This window comes from Nelumbo nucifera, chromosome 1, assembly GCF_055504915.1.
Source record: "Nelumbo nucifera cultivar China Antique chromosome 1, China Antique-T2T, whole genome shotgun sequence".
NCBI lineage: Eukaryota > Viridiplantae > Streptophyta > Magnoliopsida > Proteales > Nelumbonaceae > Nelumbo > Nelumbo nucifera.
This window is the reverse complement of record NC_142649.1, coordinates 27757211-27775117: the sequence shown is the minus strand read 5'-3', so window position 1 is coordinate 27775117 and position 17907 is coordinate 27757211. Positions and strand designations below refer to the sequence as shown.

Below are 17907 nucleotides of genomic sequence, written 5' to 3'. Positions count from 1 at the left end.
TCAAGTGTAACATTCCAGTTTTTCTCATCTATCTCCAATGTCTAGGGCAATACTGGAATTCTGGTCCGGTTCAGGGTTTCAAGAAAACCCACATTGCATGTACCTCAGGTCTCACCCTGGCAGCTGAGACATGCCACCCCAACCAACTTGGCGGCACATCAGTGTCAGCCTTGGCAGGATAAATCTCCCCAAATCTATCCAATGGCTGTGAAGATTCTAAACTAACACGAATCTCATATGTGTCTAGTTTGAGGGTATTATACAGAAACTCATCATTATAACATAAATCATATATGTACTTTATTCATTTGCATTAAATGTCACAATGTACATCATTCTGATTGGAGCTAAGGGTATACACTGTCTAACAAGACCTATGCCCTTTTCAACCCAGAGCCTATTCCTTTTTCAACAGAGCAACACACTCACTTCCTCAAATCAGAGGAACATGAATCTTTCTATTCACAGAACATAGATTCTGCGGTTGGGGGACAAAATGCTAAGGTGGATTTGGATGTCACAGTTAACACAACTTTAATAGAACCAAATACACTTCCACTTTCTCCTCAGACACAAGGTTTGGCGGCAACCCTTGATTACCTTTCTGGGACTTCAGAACCTTCGTCCCCACCCCATATTGGTATAGATATGTCTGTTCATTTGGTTTTTGGTATTGATGTGGGTTCTGTGCTTGAAACAGGTATCTCAGCTTCTCATCCGGAAAGAACAACTTTTAGAGGGGAAGGTGTGGGCATAGCTAATGGTTGTGTTGAAAAGGAGATAGAGCTTAAGTTGAGAAAAAATCAAGAGGAGTTAGAGAGAATCTGAAATCTAATTTGTGCTCTTCTTGAGGAGTATGCATAAAGGGAGGGGATGGGTGTTGTTTCTGAGAATGTTGACAAAAACTGTGAAAAGAAGGGGGGAGAGCTACTCTTGAAAAAATTACAGGAGGAAGAATCAGAGAGGATATGGGGGCAAACCTGTGAACTATTGGAGGAGTATAAGGTCACAAAGGATTATTTGGAGGAAAACAAATGTGAGAATGGGAACCCAAAAAACTGTCCAAGCACCCGGAGAGTGGGAAATAATAGAAAGAAAAAGAAAATAACTAAGGTAGAGAGGCTGATTTCAAATATAGAAGGGGACATTGAGTTTAGTGGCAAAAAGGGAAGAAGAAAGACTCCCATGTAGGAACCTTTAGCCTTAGTTGGGCTCTAAATTTTTGTTTCCTATGAAAATCATCAGTTGGAATGTGAGGGGCTTAGAGAGTGTAAGGAAAAGGAGGTTAATTAAAGGCCTATTCAGAAGGAACAGGCCTAATATAGTGATGCTATAGGACACCAAATTAGTCGAATTTGACAAAAGATGGGTCAAAAGTGTATGGAAGTCAAGAGGAATAAGTTGGGCCTTTGCACCCTCTTGGAGGGCTTCCGGGGGTATTGTCAAATTGTGGAGAAAGGATGTTGTAGAGGCAGAGGATCAGTTAATAAGAAACTTTTCTGTGTCTGTAAAGTTCAAGTCGGTGAACGATGGTTTCATTTGGGTGTTGACCAATGTGTATGGCCCTAATATTTATAAAGAGATGAATGAATTTTGGGAAGAGTTATATGGAATCCAAGGACTATGGGAGGGTCCTTGGTGTTTGGGTGGCGATTTTAATGTATTACGCTATGTTAATGAGACAAATAACCCCCAACGGCTCATTACAACTAGTATAAGAAAATTTAATGATTTTATTAATTATAGTAAGCTTAAGGAGCTTCCTCTTGTGCAAGGCCTTTTTACTTGGTCCAACTTCCAAGAAAGCCCAACTTGCTCAAAGCTTGATAGGTTCATTTTTAACAAAAGTTAAGAAAATCATTGGAGAGACTTCCTATCCAAAGCTCTACCTAGAGTTACCTCTTACCATTGTCCCATTGAGCTAAGACAAGAACCTTTTAGGAGTGGACCCAAACCCTTTAGATTTGAAAATATGTGGCTCACACCCAGATTTTGTAAAAAAAATTGAGGAATGGTGGAATCAATATATGAGGGGGGTGAAGTGGAAAGGGGTAAGGTTTCATAAGAAGTTGAAAAGCCTGAAGGGGAACTAAAGAGAATGGAATAGAGACCTTTTTGGGAGAATAGAATAACAAAAATCCAATCTAATGACCCAAATAGAGAACCTGGATGAGAAGGAATCTCAACGAACCCTGAATACTGAGGAAAGAGAATTAAGGTGGAGGTTGAAAAAGGAATTAAAGGAGGTTCTTTTGTGAGAAGAGATATTTTGGAGGCAGAAATCTATGCATAAATGGATAAATGAATGTGACAAGAATACCAAATTTTTTCATGAGATGGCCAATGGAAAAAGAAGGAAAAACTTGGTGACTAAACTTGAAGTGGATGGTGTGGAGTTGAACTCTCAAGAGGAAATAGCCAATTATTTTGTAACACATTTCAAATCTATATTAAGGAAACCTCTAGCTAGTCGAGTGGAGTTGGATGGGTTGGATTGACCTACACTGTCTGAAGAGATGAAATTGTGGTTGGAAAGGAGCTTTGAGGAGGCGGAAATCCGACAAGCAGTTTTTTCAATGGATAGATCTAAGGCACTAGGGCCAGATGGCTTTACTATGGCTTTCTTTCAAGACTGTTGGAACATAATTAAAGGAGACTTGTTAGAAGTTTTCAAAGAATTTGAGGAACAATCTGTCATTATCCGTGGAGTAAATTCCACTTTCCTAGCCTTGATCCCTAAGAAGAAAGAGGCCAAACATCCCAAAGACTTTAGGCCAATCAGCTTGGTAACAAGCATCTATAAGATACTAGCAAATGTCTTATCTTTGAGGATCAAAAAGGTTATTCCCCTCATCATAAGTCAAGCCCAAGATGCTTTTGTTCATGGCAGACAAATAGTTGACCAAATTTTAAAAGCAAATGAAAGTGTGGAAGAGATGAGAAGATTGGGTAGGCAAGGTTTGTTTGCAAATTGGATCTTGAAAAGGCATATGATTTAGTGGATAGGTGGTTCTCTGACGTCTTTCCATTACGCAATTTTAGTAAATGGAGTAGTAAAAGATTTTTTCCCTACATGTAGGGGCTTACGACAAGGTGATCCATTGTCCCCTTTCCTTTTCATATTGGTTGGTGATGTTTTTAGTAGACTTTTGTCAAAAGCAGACAAGGGTTGGATTGATAAGAGGATGGAGATTAGGAAGAAATCAAGTTTCAGTTACCCACCTTCAGTTTGCAGATGATATCATAATCTTTTGTGAGAGATATGATTTGTTGAGGGCAAGGAATTTGAGAAATCTAATAACCCTCTTTGAGAATGTCTCAAACCTGAAAATAAATCTTGAGAAGAGCTGTGTGGTGAGGCTAAATGTGGAGGGAAGGGAGTTGGAGTCTATTGTTGCCTGCTTAGAATGCCTTATTTCTACTTGGCCCTTGACCTATCTAGGACTTCCCCTAGATGCAAATCCAAAGGAAAGTAGGTTTTGGATCCCGGTGGTAAAGAAGTTGGAAAAAAAGGCTAGTAACCTGGAAAAAAGAACTATATCTCTATGGGGGGTAAAATAGCTTTGATTAGGGCCACACTTGCAAACTTACCCATCTACTTTTTGTCTATTTTTTGGATATCTGTGAGGGAAGCCAAGAAGATAGAAAAGTTGATGAGGGATTTTTTGTGGGAACCAGGTGCAGAGAAAAATGATCATTTGATCAGATGGGAGGTTGTGAGTCGAAGCAAAGAACAAGGGGGCTTAGGGTTAGAAAACCTAGTAAATAAGAATGAAGCTCTTTTGGGCAAGTGGTTATGGAGGTGGTCTCTGGAAAGAGAGAGATTGTGGCATGAGGTGGTGGCTAGCATCCATGGTTGTTCTGAATTTGGTTGGGATGCCGGGGTATCTCAACAACCCACACTCACTACAACTTGGAAGGTGATTTTTAGCATCTTCCCAAAATTTCTCAAGTTCGTAAGGTATGATGTCTGCAATGGTAATTCTGTGCTTGTTTGGGAAGATGTTTGGGTGGGCAACCAACCATTAAAATACCTCTATCCCTCCCTTTTTTTCTATTTCCCTCTATAAAAAGGAGCCTGTTTCGAGGTTTCTTTCTCACCCCCCCATTCTCCCATTGTCTCTTAATTGGGATTTTGGTTTTCGTAGAGGGTTGAGGGATGAGGAATCAGTTTCTGCCTCTAAGCTCTTACTTTTACTTGATTCTATTTGTTTGGACCCTCCTAAACTAGATAGAAGAATTTGGTCTTTGACCTCGAGTGGTTCCTTCTCTTGTTCTTCCTTCTTTAAGTCCCTTTGCTCTACTCCTTCCTCTTTGTTGTTCCTAGTCAAAGAAGTCGGGTCAAGGACAATTCCACCAAAAATTGCTGGTTTTTGTTGAGAAGTGTATTATGATAAAATTAATACTGTGGACAATGTACAAAAAAGAGACCTTATTCATGCTTGTCCCCTAATTGGTGCATTTTATGTAAAGTGCATAATGAGGACTGTTATCACCTACTGATTTCTTGCTCTTTTATAGTAAATATTTGGAATTGGGTTTTTATGTTGCTTGGGTACAGGTGGAACCTGCCTCTTGAAATAAATTTGCTTTTTGATTCGTCTTTTTTTGGTTGGCCAACAAAGAGAGGGAAAGTAATGTGAAAATGTATTAGGGCAACCCTCTTATGGACCATTTGGGAGGAAAGAAATGCCAGAATTTTTTAGGGGAAGGAGAGAAGCATTGCTGAAATAAATGATTGTATACTGACAAGGGCACTCCTTTGACTAAAAACTATTGATCTCTTTGTGGATTACTCTAGTGATGACCTTCGAAGGAGTTGGGCAGCAGTGGTCTCCACATCATCCAAGAAAAATAGACACAAGCAAGTTGGTTACCCCCTCTGGAAGGAGTTGTAAAGTTGAACTTTGATGGTAGTCAAGGCAATCCAGGACCTTCGTGTATAGGAGGGATCTTGAGGAATAAGGATGGCAACATTCTGTCCTTATTCTCAAGTCCAGTGGGTTATGGAGACTCTACAAGGGCTGAGATATTAGCTGTGGTACAAGGACTACAAATTTCCAACCAACTTGGAGTGACTAATTTGATAGTTGAAGGAGACTCTAAGGTGATAGTGGGATGGATGTCAGACCCATAAACTGTTATTTGGGGATATAGGGACATCATCAAAAAAGTCAAATGGCTTATGAGAACCATGCTAGTTAGCTTTCAATGGGATAGTAAATCGGCAAATGCTTTGGCAGTTTCTTTAGCTAAACAAGGGGCTTCAAGGGATTCTCTATTTATGGCTAATTTGTAACTGCAATCTGAAAAGAATTGGGTTTGGAACCACCTTTAAGGGGAGGTAACACCTCGTGCCTCCTCTTAGGGTGCTTTATGCTTGTACTATTTATATCTCTATTTAATAAAATGCCATTCATTCATAAAAAAAGAGAGAGAGAGAGTGGCCTTGCCCAACTCTGCAATCTATAAAAGATAAGTTTTTTTGGATATATATACCATACATTGCAAATGCACTAAAAAACCAGTTGTGATGTTAGAATTTGGATCCTCAACTCAATTCTGATGGGATCAATTTTATCAAATATGTCTTGGAAGTGTTTAGACCACAATAAATTGTTAATATGTAGGCAGGTGGCTGAATCAATATTTCACTGTGATATATAGAAGGTAACAAGAATGTATCAATCAACTTACGCATGGTTTTTTGTCACAACTAGCATGTAAGATGTTCAACTTGGATGGTTCAAAATTCCTATTTATTTCTCTGGATTATTTCCACACTCCACATTGCAAAGCATTATTGGGTGTTCCACACTTGATTAGGACCCGAAGATAACATGATGAGATGGAACAATGTGGGAGTGATCAACAAACAATGTTCCTATTTGATATGGATGAGTTTCTTGAGGAAACTAGAAAAACTATAAAGAAATCTTAACATGAAGAAGTTAAGAAATGAGTTTTTTTTTTTTCATATTACTCACATTTGACCAATGTTAGCATACAAAGATAATTGTCTTTATGAGAAAGAAGTTATTGAGGGAGCTATCTTTGTATTAGGTTTCCCAACAGTGGATTTTTTGTAAAGTTACTGAAGAACCCACTTTATTACATGTTTGCCACTTCCTCCACCCACTACCCACCATATGAAGTATAATGGTTTGGACCCCCCACCTTTATACTTGGCTCTTCCCCTGGCTGCAACCGTATCAACACTTGAAGTGCCGTTGCTTAAAGTTGCTTTTTGATTTGTTTCTTCTGCAACTTTCATCTTTTGATTCTATGTTGATGTTTTGCAATATGGAACTTGTTTATTCCTAATTCAATATTTTCAATAGCTGTTTTTGGGTAGCATTAGGCTAGCTCCTGCTTAATGTTGATTTGATGCTAGTTTTGTTACTCATGCTTGATAGTGCAATTGTATACATTCATTGACTATGGAAATAATTTGGAATCGCAAAAAACCATCAGTAAGGGGTTGAGGCAGCCCTAAAATTTAATTCCCATTTAGCTTCACAAACTTCTTGGAACATCTTTATACATGTCTAACACAAAGAGCATTGATTAGGGCCTCAATTTTCTTAATTTCATTTTTAATGTACATTTTCTTAACCTGCATGTAGTTTCTTTTATTTCTCATGTGTAAAAGTCTCTCCATTTGGCATATCAATGGGCCAACTCATGATTTTCATTGGCATTCCTGATAGTTACCAATAGCAAATAAGGCTATAACTTGGGCAAGTACCACTAATACCCTTTGTCATTCAGCCCTTTTCTGATGACTGAATGTAAGAGATCCAAGAAGAATACAAAATGCAACACCATTTTTACTATCAAAGTGTAATGCTATATTTGCTGTATTTTCAAACAAGTGTTTTAAGGTTTGTATAACGATTTTATGAAAAGCATATTTTTCTTTGTTTTGTCTAAGAGAGAGTTGTGGAAATTTTGGAAAAAAAAAGGCAAAGAATTCATATAGAATATATTCCTTCTTAATAGACAAGGAAATATGTAAAAGATGTTTTCTAGGATCAAGATAGTAGCACTCACTACTTATTCCATCTATGTTGTGGCATAATCACAGGATTAGGACTTGGGACCATTGGGCCATTATTTAATGCATTAGGACTTGGAACCCTCGCCAGGTTCTATCAAACTTTGAGTTTGATTAGTGTTGCCTAGGAAACCCAGTCATAGAGAGTATAGAATGAGCAATTTGGAATCTTAAAGGGGAAATATTACTGGTATATCCAGTTTTTAGGCCCAACTAGAGAAGGAAATTCCATCTTGAAGTTTAGTTTCATTTTGGGTCAAAGCTTCAATAATCAAACAAATAGGTGCTAGCGCAACCAATCAAAAATCAACCATTATTTTACGCATTGCCAAAATTTTTTGAAGTTTTTTTGTTCCTGACAGTTTTACTAAATGAAAAACCTTGTCTTAGCTTTTGTTTATCTTGGCCTTAGGGTTGCAAATGAAAAACCTTATTTTGTGTTTAATTTTGTAGGTTTATGTTGGTTCTATATAGATATATTGAGCTTTGAAATAAAATGGGTATATGGACATACATGAATTGAATTCAGATTTGGATATAACCCTATCTGGGTTCAATCAAATTAGTGTAGTTAATGCCTTGCCTGGGCATTTTGGAGGCCTATTGCTTAGGTAAAAAATTCAGTAGGTGATATAGATATGAATGCTTTGATTTGGAGTGTAGTTAACTCTGCAATCTATCAAAAGATAAGTTTTCTATGCCGATTGGTTTTCACATCTGTTTGATATTGGATGGGTTGATTTGAGTTTAAAAGATTCTGGTTGATACTTGGATAATATGGATTTGTTGGCATTTGAATTAATTCTGTATTTTTCCATTCTTTATGTGCAATTTACTTTTCATTTGGTATTCTGAGATAATTTGAGGTTTCTAAACTAAAAGAACTGTTTTTGTGAATGTTTCTTGATTTTAGGTTATTTTCTTTACAATTTTTTATGCTTGGACATTTGTATTGAACTCAAGTCTTTGCATTAACTGCAGGCCTCAAGAGACTACTATTGCCTCTCAACTCTATAACCAACTTTGGTATCCCGTCAGTGTAGGAAAGGGAAGAAAGGGCTGAACTTGTTCTTTTCCCAACCAAGACCCTTGATATATGGGAATGTATGCTTAATATTTTTGACATATTTGCATGAATCTACTCCATATGTTCTTACTGATTTGAGAGCAAAAATAAACAGATTCACTATTCACCATGGACCTTTAATGCATTAAAAATACTCAAATTCAGGGTAACACGTTGGTAAGTTCTATACTTGGTTATGGTTAATCATTCATTGGTTTTCCCCATGCATCGTACAAGCCATTCTACTAGTATGAAGAAAAGTTAAGAGTTACACTGCTAAGTAGAATTGATTATACTGCTCTGCATTCTTTTAGAGATAGGTTGAACTCTTATTTTCTATGGGCATAGATAGTCAATGTCATTATGACTTGAAACCATGGATAAAACAATAGGTCTAAAGGGAAGGGAGATCCATCATATGGATGGTCGAACCATGCAGGGTGGCTGGGTGAAATTTCAAAAATTTTCTTTATCCCTTCCGAGAATCGTATTCCCAGTTTTAGAAAAACTGCATTTTTTTGGGATTGTTCTTGAAACAAATCGGACCAGATTTGAAACAAAAAAAAGAGAGAGCAATACCTGATTCGGAATCCACATGTGTAGCTCCCAAAGTAGGTATTCACGCCCAAAGAGTGCACCAAAACCCACTTCCATTGAAGATGGCGCAGCTTGAGATGAAGCAGAATAAGCAATGGAGTCCTTCAACAAGAACTACAAATCTTCAGCAAGGATCATATAAGAGAGTGTGAGCATGATTAAGATCTGATTTTTCTAGCAAAAATCAGAATCAAGATCTAATCTTGATCAGTCAAAGAACTGGAGATTGAACAGAGTAGGGCGGCAAGAAGAGAGAGAGAGAATTGATTGCAGAAAAGGTGTTCAATAATGCAGTTCGTCCTCTCTATTTATAGCCTTTTAAGATCAGCTTTCCTAATCCTATTAGGAAAGAGTTCTTTGATCCAAATTTTTATTTGGATATAAACTCTTAAGTGGATAAGACTTATCTTATCTTCTTGCTGATCCAAATCCAAATCTAAACCCAGATTTGCCCATATTAATTAATCATATTGGCTGACTTGACTCTCTTTGTATGGCGTGGGACTCTAACATTGATCTTCACAAAAGCCATATGGGTTCAGCCTAGCCTCTGTTACAAGGTGTAGCCGAATTCACTGCTGAGCACAGTGAACCCCTGAGCCCATTAGTATGGGCTCTTAGCAGGCCCAACATTTACACTAAATGGTCCTTGGGTTCAGCCACCTTATGAAGGCCCAATGACTATGGTCTTAAGTGAGATTAGCCATCATGTATATAAGCCCTAAATAGTTTTACACTTAACTTCTTAGCCCATAATGATCAAACACTACCCGACAAGAGATGATCTCTCCCTTAGCTGCAAGGTACAGTGTTGCACTCTCTACTCGGATAGATTCCGGGAATTAAAACCTTTGCAAACATTTTCATAAAACATAATATATATATATTTTGCAAAATAAGTTTGAAATCAACTGACGACAGTTTAGGTTTTCATCAGAGAGAGTGCTATCTCCAATCATTCAATTTGTTCAGCAAAGGGGCTGATTCTGTCACTAAGATCACCCACTCAGATGAATTCTCAGACTGACTCAACATACCTAGGTTTTGACCCATTAGGCAAAGGGGCTGATTCTATGCTTTGCCCATTTGTCTCCAAGGTCCAGGGCATAACTGGAAAATGGTCCGGTTCGGAGTTTCAAACAAACCCACACTACATGTGCTTCAGGTCTAACCCTAGCAGTTGAGACAAGCCACCCCAACCAACTTGGCAGAACATTAGTGTCAGCCTTGGTAAGATAAACTTCACAAAGTCTATCCAACGGCTGAGAACATTATAAACTAACACGAGTCTCATAAGTGTCTAGCTTAAGAGTAATACCTATATATCTATCTATCTATATAATACCTAAAATTTCAGTTTTCACTTTTCACAGATAGATTGACCAATTTGCTGGAATGTAAACAACCACCTTTATGCATGTGAATGCATCGTTATAAGAAGTTCAAAAGGTTTAAATGACATAGGACTATTGTCTAGATCTGTCATTGGCCACATGTGTGATGTTTTGGACCTCTGTGACATTTGGTTATACGATAAATATTCTATTTTAAATCTTTATTCAGATAAACACAAAGATATCCATTAAGAATGGAATGAGAAGCATGGTAGAAGAAGAAAAGGAGGAGGAGAAGGATGCCGGAGAATGTACCGCCGGAGCTCTCACTACTAACGGATGATGGCCAGTGTGGTGTATTCGCTGTGTGGGGGGGACGGGGGGGGGGGGGGGGGGGGGGGGGGGGTAGGAGGGTTTGGTGGAGGAGAAAAGAGAAAATGGGAGGGAGGGTTCGAATTGAGAGGGGTTTCAATTTACTTTTTGTTGTTTTTTGCCCGGTTTAACCACACACTCCAATTAACGGCCTAAGGCTCATTAACGTTGACCCATTTTTGCCCAAACGACGTGATCATCTCTCATTGACGGGTTCACACATTCCATGAACCCACGGGTTCATGCAAACCTAATGATTGAGCAAAAAGAAAGTATCAACAACTAGAAATTACATTTCATTAGGATTGATTTGCGGACATACAAATTGTTCGTGATCATTCAAGAAAGGGAAATTGTTGGTTGAGTTGATTGAGGTCACAAATGAATCAAAACAGACTTGGGAAATGATGAAGCAATGGATCACATAAATAGAGGAACCAAGTTTAGTGCAGAAACCTACTAGATAGTATAGGAACGGGGATGGGAAATCAGGGACGGAGATGGGGGATGTTTAGGAAATCGGGGTCGGGGATGGGAATATAATCCCTGCCCCGAACCCGGAATATCCGGCCCGGGTTGTAAATTATCACCTTTAGGTCCATCTCGCGGATTCTTATAGTCGGAATCGGATATGGTCTTTTCAGAATTCGATCCGATCTCTTCGCAGCCCTAGTTCTGATCGCTCGACAACCACGCTTGCTGTTCGAGGACTCGGACCCTGCACAGTCCCCATATAAGTCTTCATTTAGAACTGAACTTAAAATCAGGGAAACTCCGTTTCATGTTCTTTTCCCAGGTTCGGCCTCTCTTGTCATCTTGTGGGCGAGCTGCTACAGCTTTTTCTTCGTGTTCTGCTTCTTCTCTGCTGACCCAAGCCCTCCTCGTCCGTCTAATCTCTTCTAGCGCCACACTAGCAATGGGAGAGACACCGAAGCCCGAGTCCAAGCCAAGTCATCCAAAAGATGAAGCTTATCTTCATTCTGTCATTCAGAAGCGCATTCGCCTCTTCGAAGCCATCAAAGCACAGCAAATCGAAGAGCGGCAGCGCATCGGCGGAGAACCCATAAAGTAGGAAAAGATAAAAAAAACGCTAGCTTTCTGATTAGTTTTTAGTCATCGACTAACTATGCCTTAATTTAATCTTCTGGGTAGCATTTAAACACTATTTTTATTCTTCAACTTTAGAAATGAATTAAGAACGTGGTTACAGACTTTAGCTGTCCATTCTCGTGAACCCAATATTCGTCTATTTTTCCCGTTAAAGTTTCTGAGCTACTCACTCAAATTCCTCGCTCTGTTTGATTTATTTTCTTGTAATATTTAATAGTTATCACAGAAAATCAAGCATTATTACTTATTTAGGATGTTTCATGCGAGTCACTGTTTTGAATTCAGCCGTTTTACCTGATTCAAATAGAGGTTTCTCATTTCTCTGTATCTATGAAGATTGAAAGCAGTGCAAAGGGACCCAAAAAAGAAAATGTTGCTTATTTGAAAGATCAATTTTTTTAGCTGTTACGTCTATGCACAATTACGTGGTTTTGGCATTAAGTTGATAGATCACTTTGTTTAGAAAATATGGGTTTGTTTTACATTATTTTTTATATAAATTTGGAGAACGTTATAGTGACAATCCTTGTATTGTTATCTAGTGGCAACATTAATTTTATTCTTTTTATTTATATAATCGAACTTTCCATCCTCCATATCCTCCTTGTTGCAGTCATATGTAGCTTTGTCAATTCTGTTATTCTACTTACCATTTTTCTTGTTCTTTTTCTTTTTTCTGGGATATTCAGGATAACATTGCCAGATGGCACTGTCAAGGAAGGCAAGAAGTGGATATCCTCACCTATGGATATCGCAAAGGGCATCTCAAAAAGTTTGGCTGCAAACGCTTTAATATCCCAGGTGCGTATTACATTTTCTTTTAAATTGGAAAGTTTCCCTTTTGAAGATTTCCTTTGTTGATAGGATCCAAGTCAAGATGCATCTGGCTTTTGGTTATGGCAGGTCGTCCTTTTTATGCTGTAGTTCAATCAAGTACAAAATTCTACCGTTTCCCTCTTTTCTTACATGTGTACCTGGCTCTTGCAAGGAAGTTTCGGCTTTATTATGTGATTCTTGTGGTTACCAGAATTTTTTTTCTCTCTCTTACTTGTTGCAATCTGTTTCTTGAGATATGTCTTCTTTTTATACAAACCTTCTAGTATGGATACCAGAATTTTTCCTCTTCATCCTCCTCCTAACCCCCCTCCTCTTAAGGAGGCTTACGCCTCCTTGTGTTTGGGAGGCTTACGCTTCTTGCGTTCTGAACTATGCCTCGCGCCTCTAGGTAGTGGAACGCCTTGCGTCACGCCTCCACGTTTTAAAACATTGCTCTTAATTGAATAAAATTCTCATTTTTCTGATAAAAAAAAGATACAGCAATATAAATGATATCATAAAAGGCACCCAACTTGCCATTTTTGTCACCCAGGCGAGCACCTAGTTGCTAAATGTCAAGGCATTTGGGCAGGGCTCCCAGCTAAGGGTGCCTAGTCGCCTAGGCAACGCCTTGATAACTATGCTAACTTGATATGTAAAGTTCAAGTGTGGTTGGTTACTTTATTATAAACTTTTTTGCAATGTTATATGAGCCAGCTACTGACCAAAAAACATGTTATGAGCCAAACCAATTGTATCACTAACTAGTTGGTCAATACTCGTGATGCAGTCACCTAAGAGGATTGAGTACTAATTAGGCTGACCTGTTAATTAATGAGCCAACCTAGTCAATCACAAAGTCATTTAAATTTTTTTTGGTTGTTGTATCTCTAATTATTTGAAATAATATAGAATATTATTTATTCTGTCGCTTTAAATATTTGTAATGGGACATGAGCCAACCTTATACAGTTCAAAGTTTAGATCCTTTTTTGATTTTGTAAATGCTGATGGGATAGTGGCTTTGTTTTTGTATGGCTTTCCCTGTTACAGCCTCTAGTTGTACAGGGCTTTTAATGAAATTCATACTTTACCTCTTCTCGAAAAAAATGATTGTAAGATGGTCTATAAAATAGTAAAAACACATAAAATAAAAGAAGGCAGTAGAGGATTTCTTTTAAGTTCTCATTTTCGAATCATTGGTATGTTGGTATGAGTTGTCACAAACAAAGGTCATATCGAATTGTCAAGGTTGCACTCTATTTTTGGAGAACAAGATCTGTGATTCTCTGTCCTACTCTATCCTGCTTATCTTTTTCTTTGTTTGCAAAACAATGACTGTAAACTAAATGTTCAATGTCATTATTTTCTTGCATAATTGTAGTCTATATTAACTTATTTATGGGATTTTTTCAGTATCTTAAATTTAGAACATCTTTTTTCATTTACTAGTCAGCGCCTAGGCACCAACTGGTCATTGCATCGACTAGAGAGGCCAAAACAACTAGTCATTGTTGCCTCACCACATTGATAACACCAATATTTTGTTCAATAATTGAGCCACCAATAATAAATTATCTGTTGAGTCAGTACAGAAATCACCAGTGTATTGATGTGACCAGTGACCTATGCTTATATTGTATTTCTATTTCTAGCTTATGCAATCTAAAGGATTTTATTAATTTGTTAAATATAGAGTAGTGCTATTCCTGCTGGTATCCATTTTGATTTTCGTGTGGTACAGGTGAATGGAGTTCTTTGGGACATGTTTAGGCCTCTAGAGGGAGACTGTGAACTGAAGTTGTTTACATTTGAGGCAGATGAAGGACGTGACACTTTTTGGCATTCTAGTGCTCACATCCTTGGACAGGTGAGCTTGCTTAGAAATTGCTTTTTGTACATTTGCTTGGGTATGGGTACATCTATTAGACCAATTCATATGACCACAAAGTCTTGGGAAATACTGACTTGGCTATGATCAGGTCCACGTTGTATGTTGAACCCTAAAGATACAAGTTTGACGATGATACTGAAAAAGTTGTTATCTGAAAAGCTGATAACCAGTCAACCAGTATCATAGAAGTGGTAACCAATGAACTGGTTTTCATCAAAATTCATTTGGGGGGTTTCTGATTGGTTAAAGTTCTTCTGATATCATACTCTGGCATCATAGAAGTTGCCTTAACATTTAATTTCTGAGCAAGAAGTAGTCAAGCAAGGAAACAAGATATATTCAATAGTCTAGATTCATTTTGTTATTAATATCTAATAGGTGGAAAGCTGATAAAAAATATCCATTTGATGGAAAACCAACAACCACAGTATGCTATAATGAACTTGCCACTTAAATAATATTATCAAATATATTAATTTACTACAAATGGTAGGTGAATGTTGGAGCATATAGTTGTATTAATGTTGGTGATTGCATACATTTAAGTTCATTAGAAATTGTGCAAGTTGAGTCAAGGTATCTATGCATGTAAATATCTGATGATCTAATCATTTATCAAGATGAGTAGGAACCACCATAGTTCTTGTGCAGATAAATGGTAGGACATTTTTCTTGTGACTTGTCCAAACTTTTTGAAATACAACAGAAATATGAAACATTAGTACCAACTACCATGCACTCTTGGACAGCTATAAGAAAGGACTCAGGGAAGTAGCCCTTCTCCTTTTTGTTTTGTTTTTTATTTGCACCTATTTTAACTGCTGTCCTACTGAATTTTTTAGGAGTTCCTTCCCTTCCAATAAAATAGCTTCTTACTGTGCATGGGATACTTATATATGTTGCTTTTACATCTGGATTAGTACAATTAAACTTTATCTTTTAGAAAAGAAAAGAATTATTAATTTTATATTCCCCTTCTTCTCTAAAAGACAACATCTAATATTCAAGCCTGTCATTTCCTTTAGCAAAGCTTATTTTCCATCTTCCTCACACCATGGGTTATTACTCATTAGATTACAAGGTTTTCAAATCAGAGGTTGAATCTCTAATTTGTTAAGCATTCCATAAGTATGGTATCTCCTTTTCTGAGATTTATAGATGTTATGGTAGTTGGATAGGGATTTTTTTTGTGGATACTGCACCATATTATGGCTTTGAGTTTTCTCCTTTTGCTATTTGACAACTTGAATAAATTCTTTTATTTCCTTCTATTACTTACGCTTTTTTAACTTCAAGATTTCCTGGCTTAAGTGGATTCTTGTTCTTTTCATGACAGTCCCTTGAGATGGAATATGGTTGCAAGCTGTGTATTGGACCCTGTACCACTAGAGGGGAGGTAATAACATAATTGTGGTTGAAATTGGGATGAAAACTTTTTTTAGGGGTAGGGGTGGGTGTTTTTCCCTTTTGGAACTGAGCTCTTTTTTTTTTCTGTTTAAGGCATTCATTTTCTTTTGCTCTCAATATTTAATTGTAACAAGTTATTTGTATTCTTAATGATTAATATTTCATATAATGAATCTATTGCAGCATGTTCTTCTGCTCATAATAATTTTATTTGTTTTTAGATTTTGGGCTGTTCCTCTGGACTGTTGTATTGCTTTGGTTAAGTTGTGGTCAAGTTTTTTCTTATAATAATTGATTTTCTTTTATTTGATCATGGTTTTTCTTGTTGCATGGCATGCTTTGTAATTAATTCATTTATCATCTAACAAAAGTTATTGGTTACTGATTGAAAACCAAACAGTATTGGTTTGAGCCCCTTGGATATGTTTGCTGTTATAGGGAGGAAAACACTTAGAACTTCAGCTCCGCAGATTTTCAGATGTAAGGTAGCAAAGCTTCAAGCCTGTTCAGAAGGGGAATCGGCTTCAAAGTTGGGGATGGGAGAAGGATCAGGTTCTGGTTGGATCCCTGGACTGGGGAGAGAACTCTTAAAGAACTGTTTCCCACCCTGTTCAGTCTGGCTGTAGATAAAGAGGCAATGGTAGCTGATACCTTTGTGTTGAGGGACAATGCTATGTTCTGGGTTCCAGCCTTAGAAGGGATTTCAATGACTGGGAGATTGAGCAGGCTGGCAATCTCCTAGATTTGCTTCAGTCTTAGGTGTTGGATCTGCAATCAGAGGATTCCTTAATATGGAGATGGAACAGAAGCGGAGAGTTTTCAGTTAAATCCTTCTACAACCCGATAGTGGGAGGGTCTGAAGCTCTCTTTCCTAGCAGGGCTATTTGGGGGGCTGTGGCACCCTCCAAAATCAAGTTCTTTGTTTGGTTGGCAAGATTAGAGAAGTGTCTCTCTAAAGAGATGTTGGTGAAGAAAGGTTTTAATTGTAATGATCTGAGGTGTAGTCTCTGCGGTGTGTTTACAGAATCAATAAACTGTATGTTTTTACACTGCAAGTTTGTTAGAAAAATCTGGAACCACTTCTTAAGAAGTTTAAGGTTAAGTTGGTGTATGCTGGCCTCAGTAAAAGCATGCCTGGAGGGGTGGCAGATCCAAGGGATGACAAAAAAAGGGAAAGAGGTGCTGGTCTGTTATTCCCCTAGCAATTTTGTGGGTGGTATGGATAGAAAGGAATGGCAGCAGGGGTTTTGAGCTCAAATCCTCTTTGGAAGAAGAAATCATCAATTTGGCTTTAGGCTTTGTTAGAATTGGTTGTCTATTCTTCCTGACTTTAAGAGGTTACTTCTGACTGTAATTTTTTGAGGACGACCTTTTTTTGAGGTCCTTCTGGCTTTTTGTACAGCTTCACATTGTACAAACTAAAAAGGACCTTTTCTTTTTTTTTTTTTTTGATAATTGAAATAATTTTGTTAATCAGCAATAGACAATGGTACAAAGTCCCCAAGGAAAGGCATGAGCTGCAATCTCTCCGGGCTAGTTAAGTACAGATTTCCAGATTAATAACAACTTACAAAGAAGCACAAAAAAGATCTTCCCTATAAACCCCCTGTTTGGCTAAAGCATCGGCCATAGAATTAGCAAACCTACTAACCCATTTTACCTCAACTCTCATATTGCTGGTTAACCACTTTACTTTTTTGATGAGATCTTTGTAGCCCCAAATGGTGGCATCCGGGTTTAGAAGCTACCTTGTTACCACTTGAGAGTCCCTTTCAACTAGGAGATGCTCCACCCCAAGCTGGTTAGCGGTCTGAATTCCTTGTACTGCAGCAAGGATTTCTGCCCTCGTGGAATCCCCCACTCCCACCGGTCCTGAGAATAAGGAAATTATGTTGCTGTCCTTATTTCTCAGGATACCCTCTATACCTGAAGGCCCGAGGTTGCCTTGGCTGCTTCCATCAAAGTTCAGCTTGATGATACCTTCCAAAGGCGGAACCCATTCTGACAGAATTCTTCTTTGTTGAAGTGTTAGCTATTACTAGCCAATTCCTCCACAAGTCATCAAAGGAGAAGTCATAAAAAATATCCACGGTTTTCAGCCAATGGATTGCTCTTGTTAGGATATAGTCCTTCACATCATCTAATCCTCTTTGCTTCTCTAAGAAAATTCTTGCATTCCTTTCCTCCCAAAGAGTCCACAAAGTGGCTGCCTTGATACATTTCCACATGACCTTACCTCTTCTAGTGTGCAAAA

The 17907-nt window shown here is 38.0% G+C and overlaps 1 protein-coding gene across 3 annotated transcripts in view; it reads left to right on the top strand.

The window, feature by feature from the left end:
- The window catches only part of LOC104609663 (threonine--tRNA ligase, mitochondrial 1-like), a 112769-nt gene that overhangs the window by 18508 nt on the left and 76354 nt on the right, over positions 1 to 17907 (top strand). For 2 of the 3 annotated variants that reach the window (XM_088896259.1, XM_088896260.1), the window contains exons 3-5: positions 12226 to 12337; positions 14097 to 14222; positions 15583 to 15642. In XM_088896259.1, the coding sequence (XP_088752385.1) occupies positions 12226 to 12337; positions 14097 to 14222; positions 15583 to 15642 (298 nt within the window). Of the gene's footprint in view, positions 1 to 11073; positions 11495 to 12225; positions 12338 to 14096; positions 14223 to 15582; positions 15643 to 17907 lie in introns of those variants that run through there. The other variant, XM_010276025.3, reaches the window with a different exon arrangement.